The sequence below is a fragment of the Cajanus cajan genome, chromosome 7 (genome assembly GCF_000230855.2).
Source record: "Cajanus cajan strain Asha chromosome 7, NIPB_CcT2T_4, whole genome shotgun sequence".
Lineage (NCBI taxonomy): Eukaryota > Viridiplantae > Streptophyta > Magnoliopsida > Fabales > Fabaceae > Cajanus > Cajanus cajan.
Window position 1 is genome coordinate 39,909,872 of NC_138523.1, and position 23,697 is coordinate 39,933,568.

At 32.3% G+C, this 23,697-nt stretch overlaps 1 protein-coding gene and 1 pseudogene across 2 annotated transcripts; both read right to left on the minus strand.

Annotated features, from left to right (window-relative positions):
* Positions 1-7,731: 7,731 nt before the first annotated feature.
* On the minus strand, positions 7,732-10,341 carry LOC109812070 (protein DOWNY MILDEW RESISTANCE 6-like). Its single transcript, XM_020375940.3, has 4 exons — positions 10,099-10,341; positions 9,621-9,871; positions 8,717-9,035; positions 7,732-8,344 (listed from the first exon to the last, which is right to left on the minus strand). The coding sequence occupies exons 1-4, from the start codon at positions 10,300-10,302 to the stop codon at positions 8,093-8,095; spliced, it is 1,026 nt and encodes a 341-aa protein (XP_020231529.1). The 5' UTR covers positions 10,303-10,341; the 3' UTR covers positions 7,732-8,092.
* A 7,494-nt stretch (positions 10,342-17,835) lies between these two features.
* LOC109812067 (protein DOWNY MILDEW RESISTANCE 6-like) lies at positions 17,836-21,590 on the minus strand (annotated as a pseudogene). The gene is made up of 4 exons (XR_014427810.1): positions 20,729-21,590; positions 20,340-20,590; positions 19,911-20,230; positions 17,836-19,420 (listed from the first exon to the last, which is right to left on the minus strand). The product of XR_014427810.1 is annotated as a protein DOWNY MILDEW RESISTANCE 6-like (transcript).
* Between the last annotated feature and the right edge of the window lie 2,107 nt (positions 21,591-23,697).

A 23,697-nucleotide genomic window follows, 5' to 3' on the forward strand; every position in this document is an offset into this window, starting at 1 on the left:
CCATGAAGTGTAAATGTGTGTGACATGCATCATGTGCATCTATGTTATGGGTACAATATGGAGTACACCGTTAGGGAAGGCCCCCCTTGTGTAATAGCTTGAGGGAGTCCTAGGGGATAATGCAGTTTGGATGTCTCGATTCCACTCGTTTGTGAGCACGAGACGTAACTTGCACAGCTTCGCTATCCCTACCAGACCCTAGCAGTACACCCTTCTAGTTGAGAGTGTATGGGTAGCTCCCTACATGTACTCTTAGACTACCTTAGGTGTGTTGTTTAGGCAGCACACCAGTGATATGTGATATGTGACTGGCGCCACATGCATGCATTTGTGAGTTGAGTCCATGACATCATTGTATAATAAGTGACTGTGTATGTGCTACCAGTATATGTATGACTTGAGTTGTGCTTGATTAATGTATGCTTTGTGTTGTACTTTGTTATGATTTGTGTATGTGTTGCCTGATTGTTATTTTTACCTTAACCTGAGTGAGATGTTTCTCACTCCCCTATTTGTTCTATGTGTGTCTTTTACTATGTTGTAGATGACCATCAAGACGAGGATGTTGGTGATGAAGATTAGGCTTCAGTTGGGCGTGCTCTGATAGGATATGTGACATCGGGGCGTAGTTAGGAATAGTTTAGGATGTTATTTCCATTGAACTATTTTGAAAACCTCAATTTCTTTCCTTTGTAATTGTTGCATTAGAGATATTGTTTATGAGTTTATGAATGTGAATCCTCTACATAAGATATTTGAGATTCTGGTTTTATTTATGAAGGATTTTAATTATTCTTATTTATTGTGTAATTATGAATGTGGGGTAGAGGGTGACACATCTTACTTTCAATAACACTTTTTTTTATGAGACTTGGAATCCTTAGCCATTATAATTTCTTTAAAATATAAATGAAAGTTATAAATAGGAGACAAAACTTTACATATATTTATTACTATTAAATAAAAGGTTAAATTATACTTATAATTTCCTTATAATATCAAATATGTTATTTTGATCCTTTAATTTTTAATTCAACGATTTTGATCATGTTATTACATGATAATTAATATTTAATAATATTTAGATCAAATTGGGCTTTTAGTTCTCATTTTTTATCTCATTTTACTACTTTTATGAGATAAAAATGATAACTAAAGGAATTGTATTATAAATTTATAATAAGCTTAAATATGTTTTTAATCTATTAAATTTAAGGTAAATTTGTTTTTAGTCCCTCAAATTGAAAATTAATCTTTTTAGTCCTTCTAATTTCAAAAAATCTTATTATACTTAAATTTTGTAACATAGTGAGTAGATTTCAGAGTTTAGTTAACTCTAGAGAGAAGAGTATATAAGGATTTATCTAAGAAGGGAACTTCATAAGTTCATTCTCAAGAAAAATTAGAGAGAAGTTTTAGAGAGAAGGACTCTAGGTCTGTGAGCTCCTTTCTCTCCCAAATTTCTCTGTTTAGTTCCTCTTCTCTCCTAGATTAATCTCTTCTATCTTCTCTTGGAATTCAGACTAGAAAGCTTATTTTTGGAGGATTGAAGTCTGCGAGTCGAGCTTCAGAGGAATTTCTTTGCTTCTTCTCAGTTCTTGTCCATTTTGAGCCAATCTTCAGGTGAAGGAAGCTAGAATGTATGTTGTTTAGTTGCATGTGAGTTTAGGAACTCAATTGATGCATGGTTGGATTGGAGAAACTTCTCATTTTCGGGGGTTTGGGGAAAATGAGGGTTTTTGATGATTTTGATGTATATGTTAGATGCATGTTGGATCCGAGGTTGTTTTTGAGTTGTATGGAGCCCATGCATTGTATTTCTTGGTTTGCATGTGGTTGGATTTTTCTAATTTTCAGGTGTTGGAGGAAATTTTTGAAGTTTTGGAGGCTGCTATTTAAATTTGTGCTAGGCGCAGTTTTTGACGCCAAGTATGCATTCATTAGAGGCAGCCATTTCAAACTCATGTCAGGCACGAGGCTAGTCGTGCCAGGCGTGAATTGGAATGGAGGTCTCTGGATGAGTTCGCGCCGGGCGCGATATCAAATAGTGGCTGAATGAGGAATTTTTACTGAGATGGCGTCGGGCATAGGGTTGATGCGTCGGGCGTGGAGACCCTTTTGAGGTCTCTATCTGAGTTGACGTTGGGCGTAGAATGAGCGCACCGAGTGTGGAGACTCTTATGAGTCTCTATTCCAAGGACGCTAGGCGTGAGAACTTCACGCCGGGCGTGGATGAGTTTTAGGACTCTCTAGTTGGGTTTAGGTCGGGTGCAAGTTGAGCGCGCCGGGCGTGGAAGAGCTTAGGACTCCCGGGTTGGATGTTAGGCCGGGCGCGAATTAGTTGCGCCGGGCGTGAATGTGCTTGATGTGTTTGATTGAAAATGATACTTATGCATGTTAAGTTGAAGATTTGATCATGTATGTATGTTATATGATGTATGGTGGGGTATGATTCATATGTATGCTTGGTAATGATATGTATGAATATTTAAATATGATATGACATGAGTATATGCTCATATGAGTATGATTATTGATCATGATGTATGATGCATTATTGCATGTGATGCCTTATGGCATGTGTTTAGCCTAGGACTTGAGGAGAGGGAAATATTTTTGAACTGGAATAGCTCACATAGAATCTCTTGAGAGTGGTGCTTGGATAGGCCACTGATATAAATGAGAGTGGTGCTTAGATAGGCCCCTGATTTTGGGTGAAAGTGGTGCTCAGGTAGGCCACTGGTTTGGGTGAGTCTCCTCTAAGTCCTTAGCTAGTGTTGGAGCGAAGTATGAGGTCGTGAGTTATTCCCTTAACCCAAGTACTAGGGAAGGTGCGTGGTTCCTTGCGGATAGTCGGTGGGTGAACTCCACAAATGACTTGGTAATGCATGTCAAGGTCGTGGTAAGCTTGTACACAGTTGTGCTATACTTGACGGTGGAACTGGACTTCTAATCGTGTAAGTGACATCATCTGAGTAAACCCAAGTGAGGATTTATATCCTGTTTAGCTATGACCGAGTGGGCGCATTGGGCATGAAAACGGTTGGGGTAGTTTCGGTAGGATTGGTATGTCACTTATACTGTTCTGCTGTTAGGGAGATCTCCTAGGTGTATACATGACAACGCATTAGATGATAGATATGCATTTGATATCTTTCATGTGTTGCTTAATTGCATGAATGTTGTATGACAAAGTGTATGGTATTTGACTTCATGATTGGATGATTTGATAGTTGAGTAGCATAGATATTTATTCTTATGCTTGTATGACTATTTTTGAACTCTAGCTTACCCTTCTGTTTCCATGTGGTTGGACTGCGATGATCATACTTTGTATGGGAGCAGGTCAGGGCCAGCTTGGAGTTGAGGTGACTATTGCTAGCTGAGGAGTTTTGTCTTAGTGTTAGAGTTACCTTCTTAGGTAGCTGTTGGTTGTGCTTGACCGACACTAGGGTGATGTTATTTTGGATGACTTTACATATATGATTTTATATTTTTGACATAGAAACTTAGTTGTTTTTTTTTTAATTTATTCTTATATATATGTTAGTATGTATGAGTTGTCCAATTTTAATATTCCACTTGGTTCACTAGTAGTAATGTGATTCCACTAAATGTAGAAACCATGGCGGATCGTTACAAATTTTGTTAAAGAATCTATCAAATATTGTCGCAAAAAATCTATCTACTAGTGTTCATATCAATAAAAACATCACATTAAATCCAGTTGAAATGACATTATTAATATCTTAACCTATCACTCTCTGATATGTTATCGGTAACTTGAGAGATTAAAAAAAAATTTTAAAAAATTACATAAACTAAAAATAAGAGTTTTAAACTTGAGAAACCAAAAAAAAAATTATACTAAATTTGAGAAACTAAAAATATATTTAAACTTTAATAATATATATTTATATATATATATATATATATATATAAACTAATTAAATATAGAAAATGTTATTGGGGCAAATGCCCCCATTATAATACATGTGAATCCTTCATTGCTAATAATATTAACTATTAATAATATTATTATTATATTAATAGATAAATGAGTAATTTAATAAATGTAAATATATTAGAAGATGGTTAATTAAAAATATATGTTATAAGTATTAAGCGTCTAATTTATATATTTTAGCCACTAAAATTTATATTTGTATTATATATTTTTAATTAATATATCATTAATATTATTTATACTAATGATATAACATAATATATATTTTATTTAATATTAATAAAGAATTTTAGTTCTTAATGAAGGTATTATTTAGTGATCATCTGTTGAATTTAATGTTTGATGTTTTGATAGTTTTTTCTCTTATTTTTACATGTCACACAACCAAGTTTTGCTATCAATGCATGTCTATCTTATCCTCTATTTGTTGGTCATCCATCAATAAAAAATCGTTAGATTCTTAATAAGATGAAGTTAAATTGTAAAATTGTTACATACGATGCGTTGAAATTTCTCAATTGATGACCAAAATTGAATAAATATGATACTTTAAGGATAAAAAAGAATTAGCCAAAAAACAAAATAATAAATAATAAATAATATAATTTATTTACTAAAAAATTATGTTTTATTATATAAATTTAATATCTAGTAATTTTAAACTATATTAATTTAATATTTAATAAAAAAATTTAAAAAACTATATGTTCTCGAAATCTTCTTTAGGAGTATTTGTGAATCATTTTGATTTAAATTTAGAATAAGTTAAAGTTCGAACCAATCAATTTTGATTAATTTGATTTAGATCAACAATAAATTGGTTTAGTCCAAATTAATCGATTTTCTTGGGAAAAAAAAAAACAATGGTAGATATTTATTTTTTAAAAACATAAAAATACATTAATTTATCCTGAATTTTAAATAAAAACCTATTAATAAATGAGTGTAAATAAAATTTTAAAATGTAAATAAAAAAATTAATATAGGAAATATGAAATCAAAATAGTTTAATATTTGAAATTAAAGTATTTCAACATTTAAAATTAAAGGAATTTCTCAAACATATCTAAATTATATAAATTAAAATTATTATCTAAGAAGCTTTCATATTGTGACACCCTCTACCCCAACATAAATATATAATAATGATAAAAAGAACGTCTTATTGAGTTAAAAATCTTTAAAATTAAAAACAACAATTCTAATAACATGAGAGTAGAGAATTCACATTCATCAACTTTAAAACATGATCAAATGCGGAAAAATAAAACATGAGTTCTTCCAAAATATAATAATAATGAAATCCTAATTACGCCTAACTATGTCCCGATGTCACATATCCTATCAGAGCGTGCCCAACTGAAGTTTAAGCTTCATCACCAACATCTTTATGTTGATGATCACCTGCAACACAATTTTAAACACATACAAAGAACAACAAGGGAGTGAGAAACATTTGACTCGGTTTCAAGTGTAAAATAACAGTTAGGTAACACACACACATCATACAAGCATAGTCATAACTACACATTATTTAAGTACAAATTCAAATTATACATACAACAATAACACATGCACAGTCATTCATCATGCAATGATCTCATGGACTCGACTCATAAATGCATGTGGCGCCAGTCACGTATCTCATAATCACATTTCTCATCATTTCATCACTGGTGACCCAAGGTACACCTTGTTAGCTTGTTACATCACTTGGTGACCGAAAGGTACACCTGATTAGCTGGTTACATCACTTGGTGACAAAAAGGTACACCTGGTTAGCTGGTAAATGCAAATGATGCATGTCACACATTCACGATTTCATTGACTCAACATTTCACATTTCACATCTCATCATATCTCATGTCACATTATTTCACAATGTCATATCACAGATCATACGTTCACCTTTCACATTCTCACGTATATTCACATAGTCTCATACAAGAAACTTCTCGTCATCATATACATCAAAATAGTACATAAATCATACCAAGAACTTATTCAAAACATGAAGCCATCATTAACTTTACATATAATGCCTCAAATCATTCATAGATCATATTCCTAATTTTACTTCTTAGGGTTTCTCAAAAGAACCCACAGAACACTCTAATTCATATCAAAACTTATCTATTTTCAAAATTAATCACATATTCATACATCTCATTCAATAGGAGTACAACAGAAGAATCAGAAATCAAAATAGAAAACATTCCTATTTTTCCTGTTTCTCATATAGGGTTCTCTCAAGAACCCACATAGCACTCTAATTCAAATCAAAACATATTTAATTTTGAAATTAAATACATATATTCACACTCTACATCACATAAGGGACGCAACAGAACATTCAGAAAGCAAAACAGAAAACATTCATATTTTTCCTGTTCCTAGAAGCATGCATCAGGCAAGGGATTGGAGGTCAATCCTACTATCCAACAATTATTTCCACACCCCCGAGCGAGGTTTCTCACTCCCCCCTTACCCGGATAAGCAGAAGAAGACACTAAAATTGGATCTTGCTGGTCTCTTCCTCTAGGCTTCCTTTGCTCTTCAGAGAGTGTAGAAGAAAAAGAAGTCAGAAATGAAAAGTGTGCTTTTATTAGGAGTGGTAGAATGTGCTATTTATAGACTTTAGAAGTGGCCAGAACGGCCCGTCTCAAATCCGAAACGGCCCATTCTGGACTCATTCGTCATATTCAAAATTCACATCTAGAACGACCCGTTCTGGGATTACATTCTAACCCATAACGACCATATTTGGAACGGCCCGTTCCAATCTTTAAAACGGCTCGTTCTCAACTAGGGTTATAAGATATTTTAATAGTTTAGAACGACCCGTTTTAGACTACTAAAATTCAAAATATTAAAAAATAAGTTTTGTAAATATTTATTATTAAAAATCTCTAAAATATTCTATAAAACCTATTTAATTAATTAAAATAATTATAAGAAAATAATCTCTATAAATATAAAAATAAATAATAATTAACCATGGTATTAGTAGAAAATTTTGGATGTTACACATATGTTCTTTTCCCAATTTGAATTCCAATCTAAAAAATAATATATTAAGTAAAAATAAATGTTAATTTCTTTTTAATACTTAATTAGTCTAATGGTTGGACTAAGACTGAACAATAACTTTAAAATTAATTAGAAAGTGACAAAATTATGTCATCTTTAATTATTAAAAAAAACTATATATTTTTCGTTAAACAATACAATATATTATAATAAAAGAAATTAAAAATATATAATGTTGACAACAAAATGAAGCCAGTTGTTTAATAGAATAAAAAGTGAGTAAAAATACTAATATTTAATTAAAATATTTAAGAATTATAAATATTTATGAAGTCAACTATAGTGTTATGTTTGGTTTTTAACTAAAATTTAAATCTTGTGTTTGTAAGAGTAGTTAATTTTTAATATTATTTTTTATTATTTAAAATTAAAAAATAAAATTATCTAAAATAATAATAATGAATTTCACGGTGAGGGTCATGATTCGTATCAAAATTTTATACATTTATACAAATTACTATATTTTTAAAATTAACCTTAAACAAGAACAATTTTAAAGATTTTTTTAAATTTTTTATCTATCATACTTATTTATAAATTAAAATATATTATTTTGAAAATAAATGATCAATAATTAAAGATAATTTTGTAAAACAATATAAATTATTTATCTCAAATTTAAAATATATTTTTATATTAAAAATATTTATTTATAAAAATTTCAGATATTACTTATATATTCAAATATAATATTTAGTTATATATGATATATTATAAATTTTATTTATATAGTATTAGTTATAATGAAATCACTTTTGACATTATTAAATCTTATATCTCTTTTTTCATGTCAACCCTATATCACTAATTACGTGTCGGTATTACGCGGCTGGCACGTCACAAATAATATTAATATTTAGTATCTATAAATTGCAGAGAGTGGAAATATAGTGCTTCAAAATAGGAGCAATTATTTCATAGTATACCATTTATTTCTTGAAGGATACTATTTTCTACGGTTCTACCACAAAAGAAGCCAAAGTTTCCCTTTATTACATCATGGAATATATATACCTTTTGCTTTCCACGTTTCACTTAACTCTTTTGTGCTTCAACTGATTTCAACACTGCGTCTGTATCACCATATTTGGCAAAGTAGTAAGAGAGGAAGTCCTTGTATTTGAAAGACTTAAAAATTGGGGGGTGATGTTCATCAGTAAGAGCTTGTGCTGGCTCTATCATACATTCATCTGTAGGAGCTACAAAAAAGGCAGCAGAAGTGCGTGCATCACTTGAATTTGTCACAGCACGATGCTCAGCACTTTGTAACTTACCATTACTGATTATCTGCATCCCAATGTAATTGGAATTACTCAAGAGACAAAATTCATAAGAAAATAAAATTTGTCTGTTGCTAGGAAATAAGCTGCTTGAAAGTAGTTGGAATTTGGAAACGATACAATTAAAACTGAATAAATGGGTGTAATTGTATTAATTTTGTTCATTAAACCAAGTTTATTGACCCATTTGATATAAGGTTTGTCCTGAGATACAGAAAATCGACCTGGTACTCTCAGGATCGATTTTCAGTATTAAAATAATGTTAAACTAATAGAAGTCACACCTTGTAAAAACAAAAGATACTTACGTGGATCATATAGACAAAAAAAAAATTAGTTTATTGATTGTGATGAAAATGTTCCATAGAAAGAAATGTACCTGCAACTGGTGGCCTATGTTTACCACAAATGCATTAGGAATAGGTTGAACAGCGATCCACTTTCCATCCTTGAATACTTGAAGTCCACATACATCATCTTGGAGTAAAATGGTTATGAGATTTGGATCAGAGTGCTTAACTATTCCCAGTGTCAAACTTGGATCAGGGCATGGTGGATAATGATTGATTGAAAGAGTCACTGATCCAGCAAGATCGTTCTCAAAATATCCACACTCGAGACCAAGCCCTTCACTAATCAAACTCAAGATCCTTGATGCCAGCTTTTTAACTTCAACTGAACTCGCCCCAACACACTCTCTGCTAAAAATGATTTGTTAGAACTACAGGTGCAGATTGCAGACTTAAAATCATGTATTAGAAGAGTCTGCATATTGGATCAAAGTATCAAACCAATAAATCTTTTCAAGTTGAATGAAGCAAAATAACTATTTAATTTAAATGAAGGATTAAATGCTCATCTCAGCATAAACTTTATACCGTCAATCAATACAAAGTCATTGTTGATATAATTTTTAAGATAAACTGTAAAAATCAACAAACTTACTATTGATAATTATTTATGATTGATTAAAAATGTAAAATTATTTTACACTATTAATTATTAACGTATAGCTTTTTTTTTTCTCTCTAATAAAGAGTTTAATGATTATGTATTATCGGTGTAAATTTTTAAACTAGTGTTAATAAAAAAATTGTTGCTATAATTTTTAAGATAAATATTATAAACTAATTTACCAAACTTACTGTTTTGAATGAAAACAAGACAATTCTTCGATTCAAATGAAACAAGATATATAATTAATCTTTATTTGAATGAATCAAAAGAATTTTTCATATTGAATAAAGAAATACAACTTGTAAAAATTCCACATGCATTTTTACCTGTATCTAGTTGGATTTTGAGGCCAGAGGTGTTGCCACTGCTCCAAAGGATGACATGGGTGCCAAAAATTGTCCCTCCACAAATGAACCTTCTCAGTTGCATAATTGACATTGCTAGTAAACATCTTGCATGCCTTCAAAGGATCATCAGAACACAACTTTTGTTTTTCCTCAGCTGGCATCTCAAATAACTCCTTAAACACACTCCTTACTTCGTTCATTAGATTCTCAGAGATTCCATGATTGATAACCTGCAATAATCTCACTTCAGTTTCCATTAAACATGAGCATAACATAGCACATGTAAGGCTCAATAATCTATAAATGTTTAACCTGTGCAGAGGAAATCCTTTTTACATATTGTTTGCCCAAAAAAATTTGTAAGATAAATTTTTTGTTGTCAGTTTTAGAATGTGTGAATTATGTCAATAAACAAAAAATAATAATAATAGAAAAAGAAATAAAATGAACTATGAACCTGAAAGAATCCGAACTCCTCAGATGCCTTGATAATTTTCTGAATTGTGTTACTTCTATCACCATTTTGTGCTTCATTGAGATCAATCACTGGGATGTTGCTGCTGAATGGGATTTTGAGGTTCCCTGGTCTTAATTCTGGTGGGAATATGTAGTCTTCAGGGAGAGATTCGACATTGAACCCATTTGAAAGAAGTTTCTCCATTTTTTTTAGTGGTTTGCCACTGCTTCACTTGCGAGACTAAATATAAAAATGGATTTGGGACTTGGCTCTTCATGTTGAAGGAGAAGAACTATATATATATATATGATGAATTTCTATTTCTATGACTTTTTAGGATGAAAGTGCCTTGACCCTGTTAATTTAAGTACTTTACATGCTGATGTGATATAATGTAAAATAACTAAATTAGTGTACCAATGTTAAATGTAGATTTGATTATATTAATCCTTGAAAAATGACAAATGAAAAATTATCTTGGAAATTTTTAATTATGTTATTCAATTAAATTAGTCGTTTGAGTTAATAGTATTAACGATTAAATTAACCATTGAGCTACATATTTAAAGACCTGGTGTGTTAATTTCTATCTTTTATGTACCAATATGATTTATTTTGTATTTTTCATAAACTAAATTGAGCGTTTGTACGCTTGTCATATGCCGGCTCCCATTGTGAAATACTAAACAATTGTATTATTTTATGTTTAGAAATTAACTAGCGTACGTGGTTATGTTATGTCATTTGTGAGGCATGTTTAATTGATTGAAAATTAGTATTACCCTCGATCCTTTTATTTGGGTGCACGATTGATACTGTCCCTAAAGTAATATATATTTTTTTCAATAAAATAATATAAGTAAGGTTTGAAAATAATCTGAAAATGTTTGTGAGGCCATCAGACATATTCAGTTGAAGCTGGCCGGCGCAACCCATGTAGAATTGAAGAGAAAAAAACAAGTGCGGGTTGTAAGAGTGAGGGATGGATGATATATAGAGACAACCTTGGACTTCTTGCTGTCTATCGCAACAAATAAGAATTAACCTTGTTATATATATATATATATACACACAAATAATTTTTAAAAGAAAATATTATATATGTCAAAATATAATGCATTTCATTTCTTTGATTTACACATTTCACGTTAGCACAACGATGTGATTTAATAAGAATTGCTTTAAAATTTAACTTTTTTTTTTAAGAATTTCAAATGTTTTCGGAAGAAAGGGGTTTTACAAAGAATTTTAAATTTAATTATTTGTAACAAATTTTAAAATTTTAAAACTTTAAATTCTTCCTTTCAAAAGAGTTAGAATTTGAAATTCTTCTTTTTCTTTTTATTCTTACCTTCTTCTCCTCTCTTTTAATTTTTTTTTTTTGGTACAACAGGAAATTAAAGAAAGAAAGTAAAGGAAAGAAATAAAATAAAAAACAAATCACGGAACCCCAAGACATGCAGATTACGTGATGGACAAATTATCTAACATCAGAAGATCAAGTACGTTATTTGGTGGTATATCCCAGTTCTCATCCCAGTCAGTTTTTGTTGTGTTCCAACTTGCAAGTCTATCTGCGACCTTATTGGCATCTCTGTTTATGTGAACTATGGTCGTGAACCAGCTTTTCCTCAAGAGAATACGAATATCCTCAATGGTTCCACAATGTTTATGACAGTGACTATGGTCCTCCTTCTCTAAGGGGAGCACTTTAGTAATTTCCAAGCAGTCTGATTCACAAATAATATGCTTCCAACCCTTTTCCCAACATCTAGAAAGACCAGTCTTGATAGCAAGCAGCTCGGCTAGAATGTGGTCTCCCTTCCCAGCTGTTTTGGAAAACCCATAAAGCCATCTTCCAGCGCAGTCCCGAACCACCCCACCAATACTCATCCTACCATTAGATACATTAAAGCTGCCATCCACGTTCAGTTTCAAAAACTGATTCTTAGGAGGGGTCCAGGGAGAGTGATTAAACTCATGTTGCAGCATTTTATTCAAGTAAGGGAGCTCCGCAAGTGAATTATAAATGCCACGAATAACATTATTGATGTTCCATTCATCCTTTCCAGCAGCAAATATGCTGTTATTTCTCCACTTCCAAGCCCACCAGAGAACCGTGATAGTTTTAGGTGAGTCTTTAGAATTTATGACATTTTTGAACCAGCTAATAATATTATCGGGTGATAGAAGAGGTCCACTACTGATACCCATCCTTGACCAGATTTCTCTAGCATGCGGGCAGTCTCTTAACACATGGAGGATGGTCTCGGAAGACCCAGAGCAACGCGGGCAGGTATCAGAAGTTGAAAGATGACAGTCTTTCCTCTTGCTATTGGTTGGTAGGGCATTATTAAGAATTTGCCAGCAGAACAGCCTCAACTTTTCTGAAACTGGTAGCTTCCAAATCTTATTCCAGATAAGATGATGATATTGACTAGTATCACCTTGCAACCATCTATAAGCCGAAGATGAGGAGAAAATACCTGTTATATTATTCTCCCAAATGAACGTGTCAGTTCCAAATGTGATGCACGAAATCTTAGTGTTCAAAATTATCTCTTTGATATTTGACGGGATGAGGGTGTGTAGCATATCAAGGTTCCAATCATTGTTCTGCCAAATATCAGAAACAATCAATTGGGTATCAGATATGTGGACAAAAGGAACATGTTCACATAGTGGACCAATGCCAAGCCAGTCATCATAGAATAACGAAGAATTCCCCCTCCCTAGTTTGGTTATAAACCCAGGGCGTAAGATTTGTACTACCTTCATAATGCTACTCCAAACATAAGATGGAGTGTTTGGCCTAGGGGGAGCTAAGATGGAATGAGTTCCTAGGTATTTATGCTTAAGGACTCCCACCCAAGGAGTCTCCGGTTTTTCTATAAATTGCCAAATGAGTTTTCCAAGTAAAGCAACGTTGGTTTTTCGGGCATCTCTAATACCCAACCCTCCGTCTTGCTTAGCTTTAATGACCTGGTCCCACCTAACAAGGTTCCATCCTCTCTTAGAACCATCCTTAGACCAAATGAAGTTGCGACAAAGCTGATTGAGTTTGTCACAAGTATTTTGTGGAAGCCAATAAGATTGCATGGGGTAAATTGGTATAGATAACATCACAGACTTAGCCAAACAAATTCTTCCAGCACGATTGAGAAGTTTACCCTTCCAGGCAGCCGTTCTGTTTCGAACCTTTTGCACCACGTAGTCAAATTCTCTAGTAGTTACCCTTCCAGTTATGAGATTATGGCCCAAATACTTACCTAAAGATGAAGAACTTCTAATACCCAACTTATCTTCAATCTCCACCATTTTTTCATTGTTGACTCCTTTAGAACAAACAAACTTGGATTTTTGGAGATTGATTTTAAGGCCCGACGCAGTGCAGAACTCAGTAAGCGAGTTCTCGACTATGCCAGCTTGGGCAGCCGAGGCCTCGCAGAAGAGGAGCAAATCATCTGCGAACATAAGGTGCGACAAGGGAGGCCCACCTCTAGAGAGTGAGATTGGGTTCCAGATGCCCTCCTCAACTAACTCACTGATTTTTAAGGCCAGCCGTTCCATGCAAAGCACAAAAAGATAAGGGGAGAGTGGATCACCTTGTCTTAAACCTCTCGAAGGGGAAAATTCCTCTAAAGTTGACCCATTCCATAATATAGCTAATCTAGATCCAGTCACTCCCCACATGATGAGTTTAATGATAGGGGCGGGAAACCCGAATAAAACTAAGGATTCTTGAAGAAATTTCCAGCTGACCCTGTCATAAGCTTTTTCTAGATCCACTTTAATGGCAAGCATTCTCTTCTTCGACTTTGACTTGTGGATGTAGTGAATCGCTTCTTGAGCCATAATAACGTTATCAGTGGTACCCCTTCCAGGAATAAAGCTACTTTGGAAGGGTCCGATCAAGTTGGATATGAAAGGTCTGATCCTCTTCACCAGAACCTTCATGATGACTTTATAAGCCACATTACAGAGGCTTATGGGTCTAAACTCCTTTAGGTTAGAGGGATGGTCCACCTTTGGGATTAGGACAATGAGAGTGTCTAAGAGGTTTGAATCTGCAAATCCATATCTGAACGCATTTTGTACCATTATATATAGGTCCTTACCAACAATAGGCCAGTATTTCTTGTAGAAGAATGGTTGGAACCCATCAGGCCCAGGGGCTTTCATGGATTTCATGCCCAAAATCGTACTATGAACTTCCTCCATTGTGACAGGCGCCATCAACAGATTAGCTTCATCTTGCCTTAGTTGGGGAATGATTCTGTTATGGAACGTATGTGAGTTAGACATATTTTCATTTGAGAAGAGAGATAGAAAGTACCTACGAGCCTCGAACCTAAGCACCTCCTGATCAGTGCTCCATGTCCCATCATCAAGGAACAGACCATGAATCTTATTACGCTTGCGACGAACAAGAGTTTGTGTGTGAAAGAATTTGGTGTTCCTATCTCCAAAGCGGACCCAATTCTCTCGAGATTTCTGATACCACAAGAATTCTTCTTGGAGACGAATCTCATTATATTCCTCTTGTAGACTTTGTTCAAGACGGTTGAGGCTAGATGAATAGCCTTTTTCAAGAGCTAACTGAATCCCTTTCAGCCTAGCAATTACTCTTTTCTTTCTTTTAAATATATTTCCGAATAGATTCTTATTGAAGAGGAGGGAATCTTCCTTTACCTGTTTTAGGCAAAGATGAATATTAGGGGTTTTCTTATTCCAGGCTCTACTAACAACCATGTTGTAATCCTTGTGTGTAGTCCAAGCTGCTTGAAAACGAAAGGGCCTATCACGGAGCTTATCACTAATCCCGCCACAGCGAATAAGGATGGGGCAGTGATCCGAAAAAACACGACACAGATTCTCTACAAAAGCTTCAGGGAAGGCTATCCTCCATGAGCTATCCATGAGCGCTCTATCCAGCCTTTTAGCAATTCTATACTTTTTATTGTTCCTTAGCCACGTGAACTTCTGGCCAGTACAACCAAGGTCAAGGAGTTTACACTTGTCAATGGTTTCATTAAATCGAGAAGCTTTTGCAGGAGAAGAGTGGCCGCCTTGCACTTCTGATGCACACGTGACCTCATTAAAGTCCCCAAGAACCAACCAGGGAAGAGACACCTCTTCACGAACACTATCTAAATGGTCCCAGAGTGCTTGGCGGATATGACGATGGGGATTTGCATATATTGCAGTGCAGATCCAATGAGAAGCTTTTGAAGAAACTTTGAATGTGATAGCTTGTGAGAACATTTTCACCTCCAAAGTAGTAAAATCTCTGTACTTGGGAGCAAGGACCCAAATGCCGCCAGCATGCCCAGTGGCCTCCACAAGGTGTAGGGCTTCATAGTCAATCGAATGCCAGAAGCGAGATGTGGAAGCAAATTTACAATGAGTTTCAAGCAAAATAATTAAAGAAGGGTTAAATTGTCTGACTAACTCCTTAATTCTGTAGTGACCCTTTGCATTAGCTGCGCCTCTAATATTCCATGCTAAGATATTCATATCTTTGAATCTGTTCATCATAAACAAGAAATGACTATTAATTGACACAAAACTAGGTCATGTCAGTATCCATTACCCTGAAGGTTGTATCATTCCTTTGACTAGAGGGTAAGGTATCTATATGCATTCCTTCATGAGTTTCCTTAGGTGACAGCGATCCATTTGAGGAATCATCAGACCAGCTCTCGACCTGTGAGGGTTTCTCAAACTGGAGAAGATAACGAGGGCCACCCAGTGAAGTAATATCATGGGTTGTCTTAGAGCCATCTGCTAAACTCCGAGGACCCTCCAAAAAAGGGTTCAACCCTAAACCTATCGTCTTTGCTAATGGGGTTTCACTCCCTCTGGGTATTATGGCTTTGGGATTTGGATTCTTGTTACTATCCAATCTAGATCTTTTCCTATCATTCTTAGCACTACCACCTATGTATTTCACGCTAGACTTACCTTCTTGGGTAGTTAAATCCTTAAACTGGAGATTTTTCTCCTTCTCCTTATCACTGATTATACCATTTTTGCTGGGGTTTCCAAAAGAACTACCTTTGTGGATTTTCCCTTGTCCAAGAATTTTTCTTTCTTGGGGAGTGTTTCTTTTCTTGCGAGTTACTATCATCCATTCTCCATGCACGTCTATGGGAATAGATGATTGTGCTTTACTGTTTCCTTCTGTCTTTGATATGGGCTGGGTCTCTATTTGATTTGATGCCTTATGTATTTCTTCCTCCTTCTGAGTGTTTTCGAATCCATCTTCATGCTTCTTTGTTGACTCAAAAACTGTTTTTGGGCATTCACGTATAAGATGTCCGTAACATCCACATCCAGTACATAGGAGATGTAGGCCCTCATATTCGACCTTGTGCCATCGATCATTCAAGCAAAACTTCCCCACCACGGGAGAGTTGAGATCGATCTCTACGCACACCCTAGCGAATCTTCCTCTATTCATATTCAAGGTGTTTAGGTCAACCTTTATTGGTCTACCGATTGCTGCCGCGATGGTGAGGAGCACGCTCTCGTTGTAGTAAACCATGACGAGGCCCGGGAAGCGAACCCAGACGAGAGTTTTATCCACTTTGGATTCAAGAGCGGAGAATTCAGGATCCCATTGTCGAACTATTAAGTAGTGGTCAAAGATCATCCAAGGTCCTCCATGCATTATCTTCTCTCTATCTGCATTCAGATCAAAATTCACCAAGAAAAAACCATTAGAAACATCTATAATGTCAAAGTCACCTTCAAGTTTCCAAGAGGCCCTTAATCTGTCTTTCATAGTTAAGAAGCCAATGTTCTTCCCCAAGAGTTTTATTATCAAGCATTTCTTCCATGGTCCGCACAATTCTTCATACTTCGTTGGTGCAATGCTAAACTTTGGAAGGAGGCGGTTCCCTTCCACTAGTTCCAGCGACATTGAGCCATCTTTAACAAGATCACGAGTTTGGGAAGGTCGAGAGGTCTTCCCCAAGACTTTGTCTTTAAACGACGTTGGGAGTGAGGTGGATGAGCCTTCACGATCCGGTGGTTCCGGTTCAAGTGGGTCAGAGAAGAAATCGCCTTGCTTTTTCTCCGTCATGGCGCATTAATTGTCCTCTCTTTTAATTAAAGTGATATAAAAAATATCAATAATTTTTTAAATTATTAAATATTTAAAATTATTTTTAAATTGTTAAATACTATATCTAATATTAAAAATTGATTAATATTAAGTTTTATAAAATTTAATAATCTTAAAATTTCATTTTATATATATGTTTAAAATTAATTTTGCTTAGTGAAAATCAAATTATTCTATCAAAACTAAAAATTTAAAATTTAAAAATTTAAATTAATTTTTCCAAACAAAATTTATAGAATAATGAAAATTGAAATCAAAATAATTTAAATTTTTGAATTTTAAAAAAAATTTGTCCAAACACATTGTAAAGTGATTGGTTCCGATGACATTGACCTAACATGATTAAAGTTTTGAATCTTAATGTGCGGCGCATGTGAAGAAAACATTTTTTTTTAGTGGATTGTCATTGGTACTATCAATATAAATACTAACCTAGTAGGCCCTAAACTCAATTTAAAAATTGATGTTAATAATAATTTATAAATACTCTTTTTTTTTTGTCCCATCAAAATGTCTTTTAAAATAAAAAATCATAACAATCTAATGAACTACAAAACGGACAGATATAGTAACATTTACTATAATTATATAAAGATAATGATTATTTAAAAATATTCGCAATATTTCAATCACAATTCGTTTAATTTGATGTGAATTTTATGACAATTTATAACTTAGTTCAATATTACACTATTCGAACATTTTAATTTTTTAAGAATTTATTCCACCTATTATCCTTTTGAAATTGCAATTTAAAAGTAGGCTTCAAGCCGGATTAATGATAGGGAGAGAATTGAGGATAAATAGCTATCATTGTACAGATGGATAGTACGTATAGTAATAGTAAATATATACCATGCATGCATGGTTAATTAATAGTCGTCAATAATATTAATATCTTGCATCTACAACTTGCACACAATTTCAAAATATGAGAAATTCGTACTACACCAAACTGGGAAACTTCATTTATTTCTTGAAGGATCTTTTCTACTAGGGGTGAGCAACGGGTGGGTTTGGTCGGGTTCGGGTGAAAAATGTCCAACCCATTGTAAACCGACTTTGAAAAAATGTGACCCATATCCGACCGACTGAGCTTTCGATTTGAGGCGGTTCGGGTTGAAACGGATTCGGATTTAAGCGAGTGGGTATAATCGGGTTTGAATTTTTTTGTAAACCAATTTATCTTAAGGAAGATGAAGCTTAAAACGATAAAAAATATTTTTAAAATAGTGTATAAAAATAGAATGAAGGTGACAATAGATGGTGTAAGTAGATTCGTAGTTGAAACATTTACAAACTAAAGAAGCAAAAATAAAAGATAACAAAATTCATAGTTGTTACATGGAAAAGAAATATAAAGTTAGATTACAAAATCATAAGAAATCACAGTCACACAAAATGTACTCAAAATGGAGATAAGAAGATGGAAAAGAAAGACAAAGAAAGAAGTAAAAAGATAACTCTAAAAATGAACTAGTGTGTTGAAAAGTTGAATGAGGAAGGAGAAGACAAAATAAATATCTAAGTTATGAGAAAAAAGAAAAAAATAAGTTACAAATTGATGGCTATATTATACTTGAAATAAAGACTTTTAAGTTTGGACCATTGTTATTTAGTTATACAAAAGTAATAAAAATTTAAACTTATCTCATTTTCGGTTGGGTTCGGTTTTTGGCGGGTTTAAAAATTCAAAACCGAACCCGCCCAATATAACCCGTATAAAATCAAAATTTTAACCCGATTTACCCATAAGACCCGCCCGAACCCACCCAAAAACAATATTTTTTATTGGATTTTTCGGGTTCGGTTCGGGTGTCGGTTTAATGCTCACCCCTATTTTCTACCATGACATTAAGTAATGCCAAAGTAATTCCCGACTACATAATGGAATATATATATCACATATATATACCTTATTATGCATTCCACACAGATCACTTAACTCTCTTGTGCTTCGAATGATTTCAGCACCTCGTCTGTATCACCATATTTTGCAAAGTAGTATGAGTTGAAATCCTTGTATTTGAAAGACTTAAAAATTGGAGGGTGATGTTCATCAGTGAGAGCCTGTGCTGGCTCCACGATACATTCATCTGAAGGAGCCACGAAGAAGGCAGCAGAAGTGCGACTGACACGTGAATTTGTCACAGCCCGGTGTTCAGAACTTCTCAGCTTACCATTACTAATTATCTTAACCCCCCACAAGTCCACAAAATTTTCCGGTTAATACATTTATCTATGCTAAAGAGACAAATTTGAAAAAGAAAATAAACAAATTTAATTTAGTTCATTATTAATTGCAATGAAAACAATCCATAGACTATAGACTAAATAATAAGAAAAAAGGGTCTTGCTAATGGATGTCTTAAGCACCGGTTAAGAAGTTAATGTATAGAAGTTTTTATTAAAAATTGTGATAAAATTATAAGGAAAAATGTACAGAAATAAATTTCAATAAAAAAAATATTTTTGATTTTTAAAACAGTGACCTAAGAAAACTGCTTAACATTTTTCATAAAAGTTTGTTTGGCTTCTCATTAAGTCAACTAAAATCACGTTCATATATATCAAAGCTATTCTATGTAGTTTCAGATTTTCATGTTCATTTTAGCCAGTTTGACGTAAATATAAGAGAGACTGTGAATCACAAAGATCCAAACACAAACTAAAAAAGTTGTACCTGTAATTGGTGGCCTATGTTTACCACAAATGCATTGGGAATAGGTATCAACAGCGATCCACTTTCCATCCTTGAACACTTGAAGCCCACAAACATCATCTTGGAGTAAAAAGGTTATGAGATTTGGATCTGAGTGCTTAGTTATTCCCAATGTCAAACTTGGTTCAGGGCATGGTGGATAATGATTAACATTCAAATGTATTGATTCAGTAAGATCATTCTCAAAATATCCACACTTGAGACCAAGCCCTTCACTAATCAAACTCAAGATCCTCGATGCCAACTCTTTAACTTCAACTGAACACGCCCCAACACATTCTCTGTGGAAAAAGGAAAAATCTTCAATTCAAATAATATTTGAATGAACCAAAACAATTTGTTATTGTAAATAAAGAAATAAAAGTTTTAAAATTTCTCACATTAATTTACCTGTATCTGATTGGACTTTGAGGCCAGAGGTGTTGCCACTGCTCCAAAGGAAGACATGGGTGCCTAAAATTGTCCCTCCACAGATGAACCTTTTCAGTTGCATAAGTGGAACTGCTAGTGAGCATCTTGCATGTCTTTGAAGGATCATTTGAACACAATTTTTGTTTTTCCTCAGCTGGCATCTCAAATAACTCCTTGAAAACACTCCTTACATCATTCATTAGATTCACCGAGATTCCATGATTGATAACCTGCTCTAATCTCACATTACTTCCCAATTTCCATAAAACATTAACTACAAGTTCTACAATCTCTAAAGAGATGTTTGGTACACGAAAGATTTATAATACTAATAAATTAAAAAGTAATAGTATGATGAGTGAATTAACCTGAAAGAATCCAAACTCCTGAGAAGCCTTGATAATTTTATGGATTGTGTTGGTTCTATCACCATTCTGCGCTTCACTGAGATCAATCACAGTGATGTTGCTGCTGAAGGGGATTTCGAGGTTTCCTGGTCTCAAGTCTGGAGGGAATATGTAGTCTTCAGGGACAGATCCCACAATAAACCCGTTTGAAATAAGTTTATCCATCTTTTATGCTGCTTTGATTCTGCTTCGCTAGGTGGGTCTTGGATGTTGAAGGATTATATAAGATGAACATTTTTCTTTTAATATAATATTTTATATTGAAGATCAAAATTAGAATCTGCACAATTTAATTAAGAAACTCAAGTTGGTATTACATATAATGATGAGAGTTGGTTGATGAGATTAGTCAAAATAGAAGTAGACAGATCAAGGAGAGAGAAGACTCATGGATCAGTCTTAGCTATGGTTCCATTTCTTTATTAAGTCAGCCAGGCTGCCAGGCAGAACTGGAAAATCAAATAGAGTAGATCCTACTCTAGATGAATTAGATAGAAACCTTACCTTAGCGTGATTCCTATTAATTTAAGGGTGTACTTTAGTTTGAGTCATTGAGATAGTTGCAAATTTTTTATTTTATTTTTAAATATAATTTTCAAAATAAAATGTTAAATTAAAATGGAGTTTTTATAATTTTTAATACTAAAAAATTATATTATGTTATGATTAGAATTTAACTAACCTGATTATCTTATGCCATTGTGACACATGTTTGATTGATTATAAATTAGTGACACCCTACTTTTATTTTTGGGTTCAACGCATATGGAATTGAAGAGAAAAAACAAATTGCCAGCGGTAAGAACAAGAATGAGGAAGGAAGCCACGTGTTACTGACCCAAAGAAGGCTTTTTTTTTTTTTTTTTTTTATATATATCTAAAACAGATGGATCATGGATGACCTCGAATTATTAACAAAACTTAAATGTGTTTTTAATTTTTAAGTGTCACTACTAGAAAAATATTTTTATTTTCTTACAAAATTTTCTTAAAAAAATATTCGTAAATTTTTTTTTGAGAATTTTCTTATAATAATAATTTCATAAAAAATATTTACGAATTTATTTGTGAAAAATAATTTACAGATATTTTTTACAAATTTTTTTATAAAAAATAATCTACAAGAAATTTTTGCAAATTTTGCTACAATTTTAATGATCATAGAAATTTTTTTCTATGGTAAAAATTTGCAAAAAATGTCGTAAGAATTTTATTTTTTTCTTGCAGATCTTCTTGTAAAAATAAATTCGCAAGTAATGTTTACTAAATGGTAAAAATTTCGCACATAACTTTTTATGCGAATTTTTCTGCCAATTTCAATTTGCAAGAAAAATTAAAAAAAATGTTTAAATTTATAATTTTAATAATTAAAATATTTTTAATTAAAAATGTTATTTTACTAAATTATTTATAAATATATCATTATAATTAATTTTAATGTTAATTTTAATTTAAATTAAATTAAATTAAATATATAAATTTTATAAATATGATAAATTAATGATAATGTGTTTTAATTTAATGATAATTTATAAAATTTTAAAATTAAAATTATTTACTTAATAAAATATTATATTACTAAATTATTTATAAATATTTCATAAAAATTAATTTTAATTTAAAATATTAATAACTTAAATATTTATTTTAATTAAATGTATAAATTAATGATGATGAGTTTTAATTTAATGATAGTTTTAAAAATAAAATTATTTAATAAAAAACTAATTTTTTTATAATATTAAATATTTTAAGAGTTAAAATAATTTATAATAATATAATTTTGTTGTTCAATATAATGAATTAATTATTTTTCTGAAGACATAATCTAATTAATATTTAAAAAAAACTTCAAGTCCCACATCGATTGAAAATAAAACAATTAAATAGTATATAAGTTGAGGCAATACTTACCTTACAAGTTGATTTGTATGGTTGAGTGTTAGGCTTATAATTTACAATCTTAGAGTTTAAAATGTTATGTATCACATGTTGAAGGTGAGGAAGCAAATACTTCGGATGAATTCATTGTGAGCATGATAGAATTTGTAGTAATTTCTTTGATTTTTTTTAAAGAAATTTTCTTGCAGAATTTCTTGCGAAATAATTCGCAGGAAACTTTCATACGAATTTTTTTTTGAAGAAATTTCATGGGAAAATTTCTTGCGAATTTTAAAATTTGAAAAATATATTATCTACGAAGGTATTACCTGCAGATAAAATTTCCCAGAAAAAATTTGTAGGAATAATGTTAGCTGCGAATTTTAATACAAAATTTGCATGAAAAGTTGCATGTAATAAGAGAAATTCTAGTAGTATGTATTAGCTGTGTAACTTTAGTCTCTTGATTTTTAATTGAGTAATATTAGTCACTCAAGTATTATAATTATATAATTTTAATTTTTTATTTTTAATTAAATAATTTTAGTTCCTCAAATATCGTAATTGTATGATTTTAGTATTTTAAGTGTCACAATTTTACAAACTTTTATCTATTTAAGTTACATATATAAGTAATTTTAATAATAATAAATATATATCATTTAATACATAAATGAAAATTAATATATATATATATAACTTAAATGGATAAAAAAATGTATAATTTCGATACTTGAAGGACTAAAATCGCACAATTATCATATCTAAGAAACTAAAATTGTTTGATTAAATTTTAGAAGACCAAAACCTCACAATTACAATATTTAAGAGACTAAAATTATTTAATTAGAACCTTAAAAATCAAAATCACACAATTGTAATACTAAAAATATTAAAACATGATTAAACTTTTAAAAAAATCTTGAATAATTATTTTAAACCTTAACTACATTTTCCGTAAGAGTTTTATAAGTACAAAGGGTTCTATTGAAATTTTTCAAGTAGTCTATCACGTTGCTGGTTTAATTATTCAATATGTCTTTAAATTG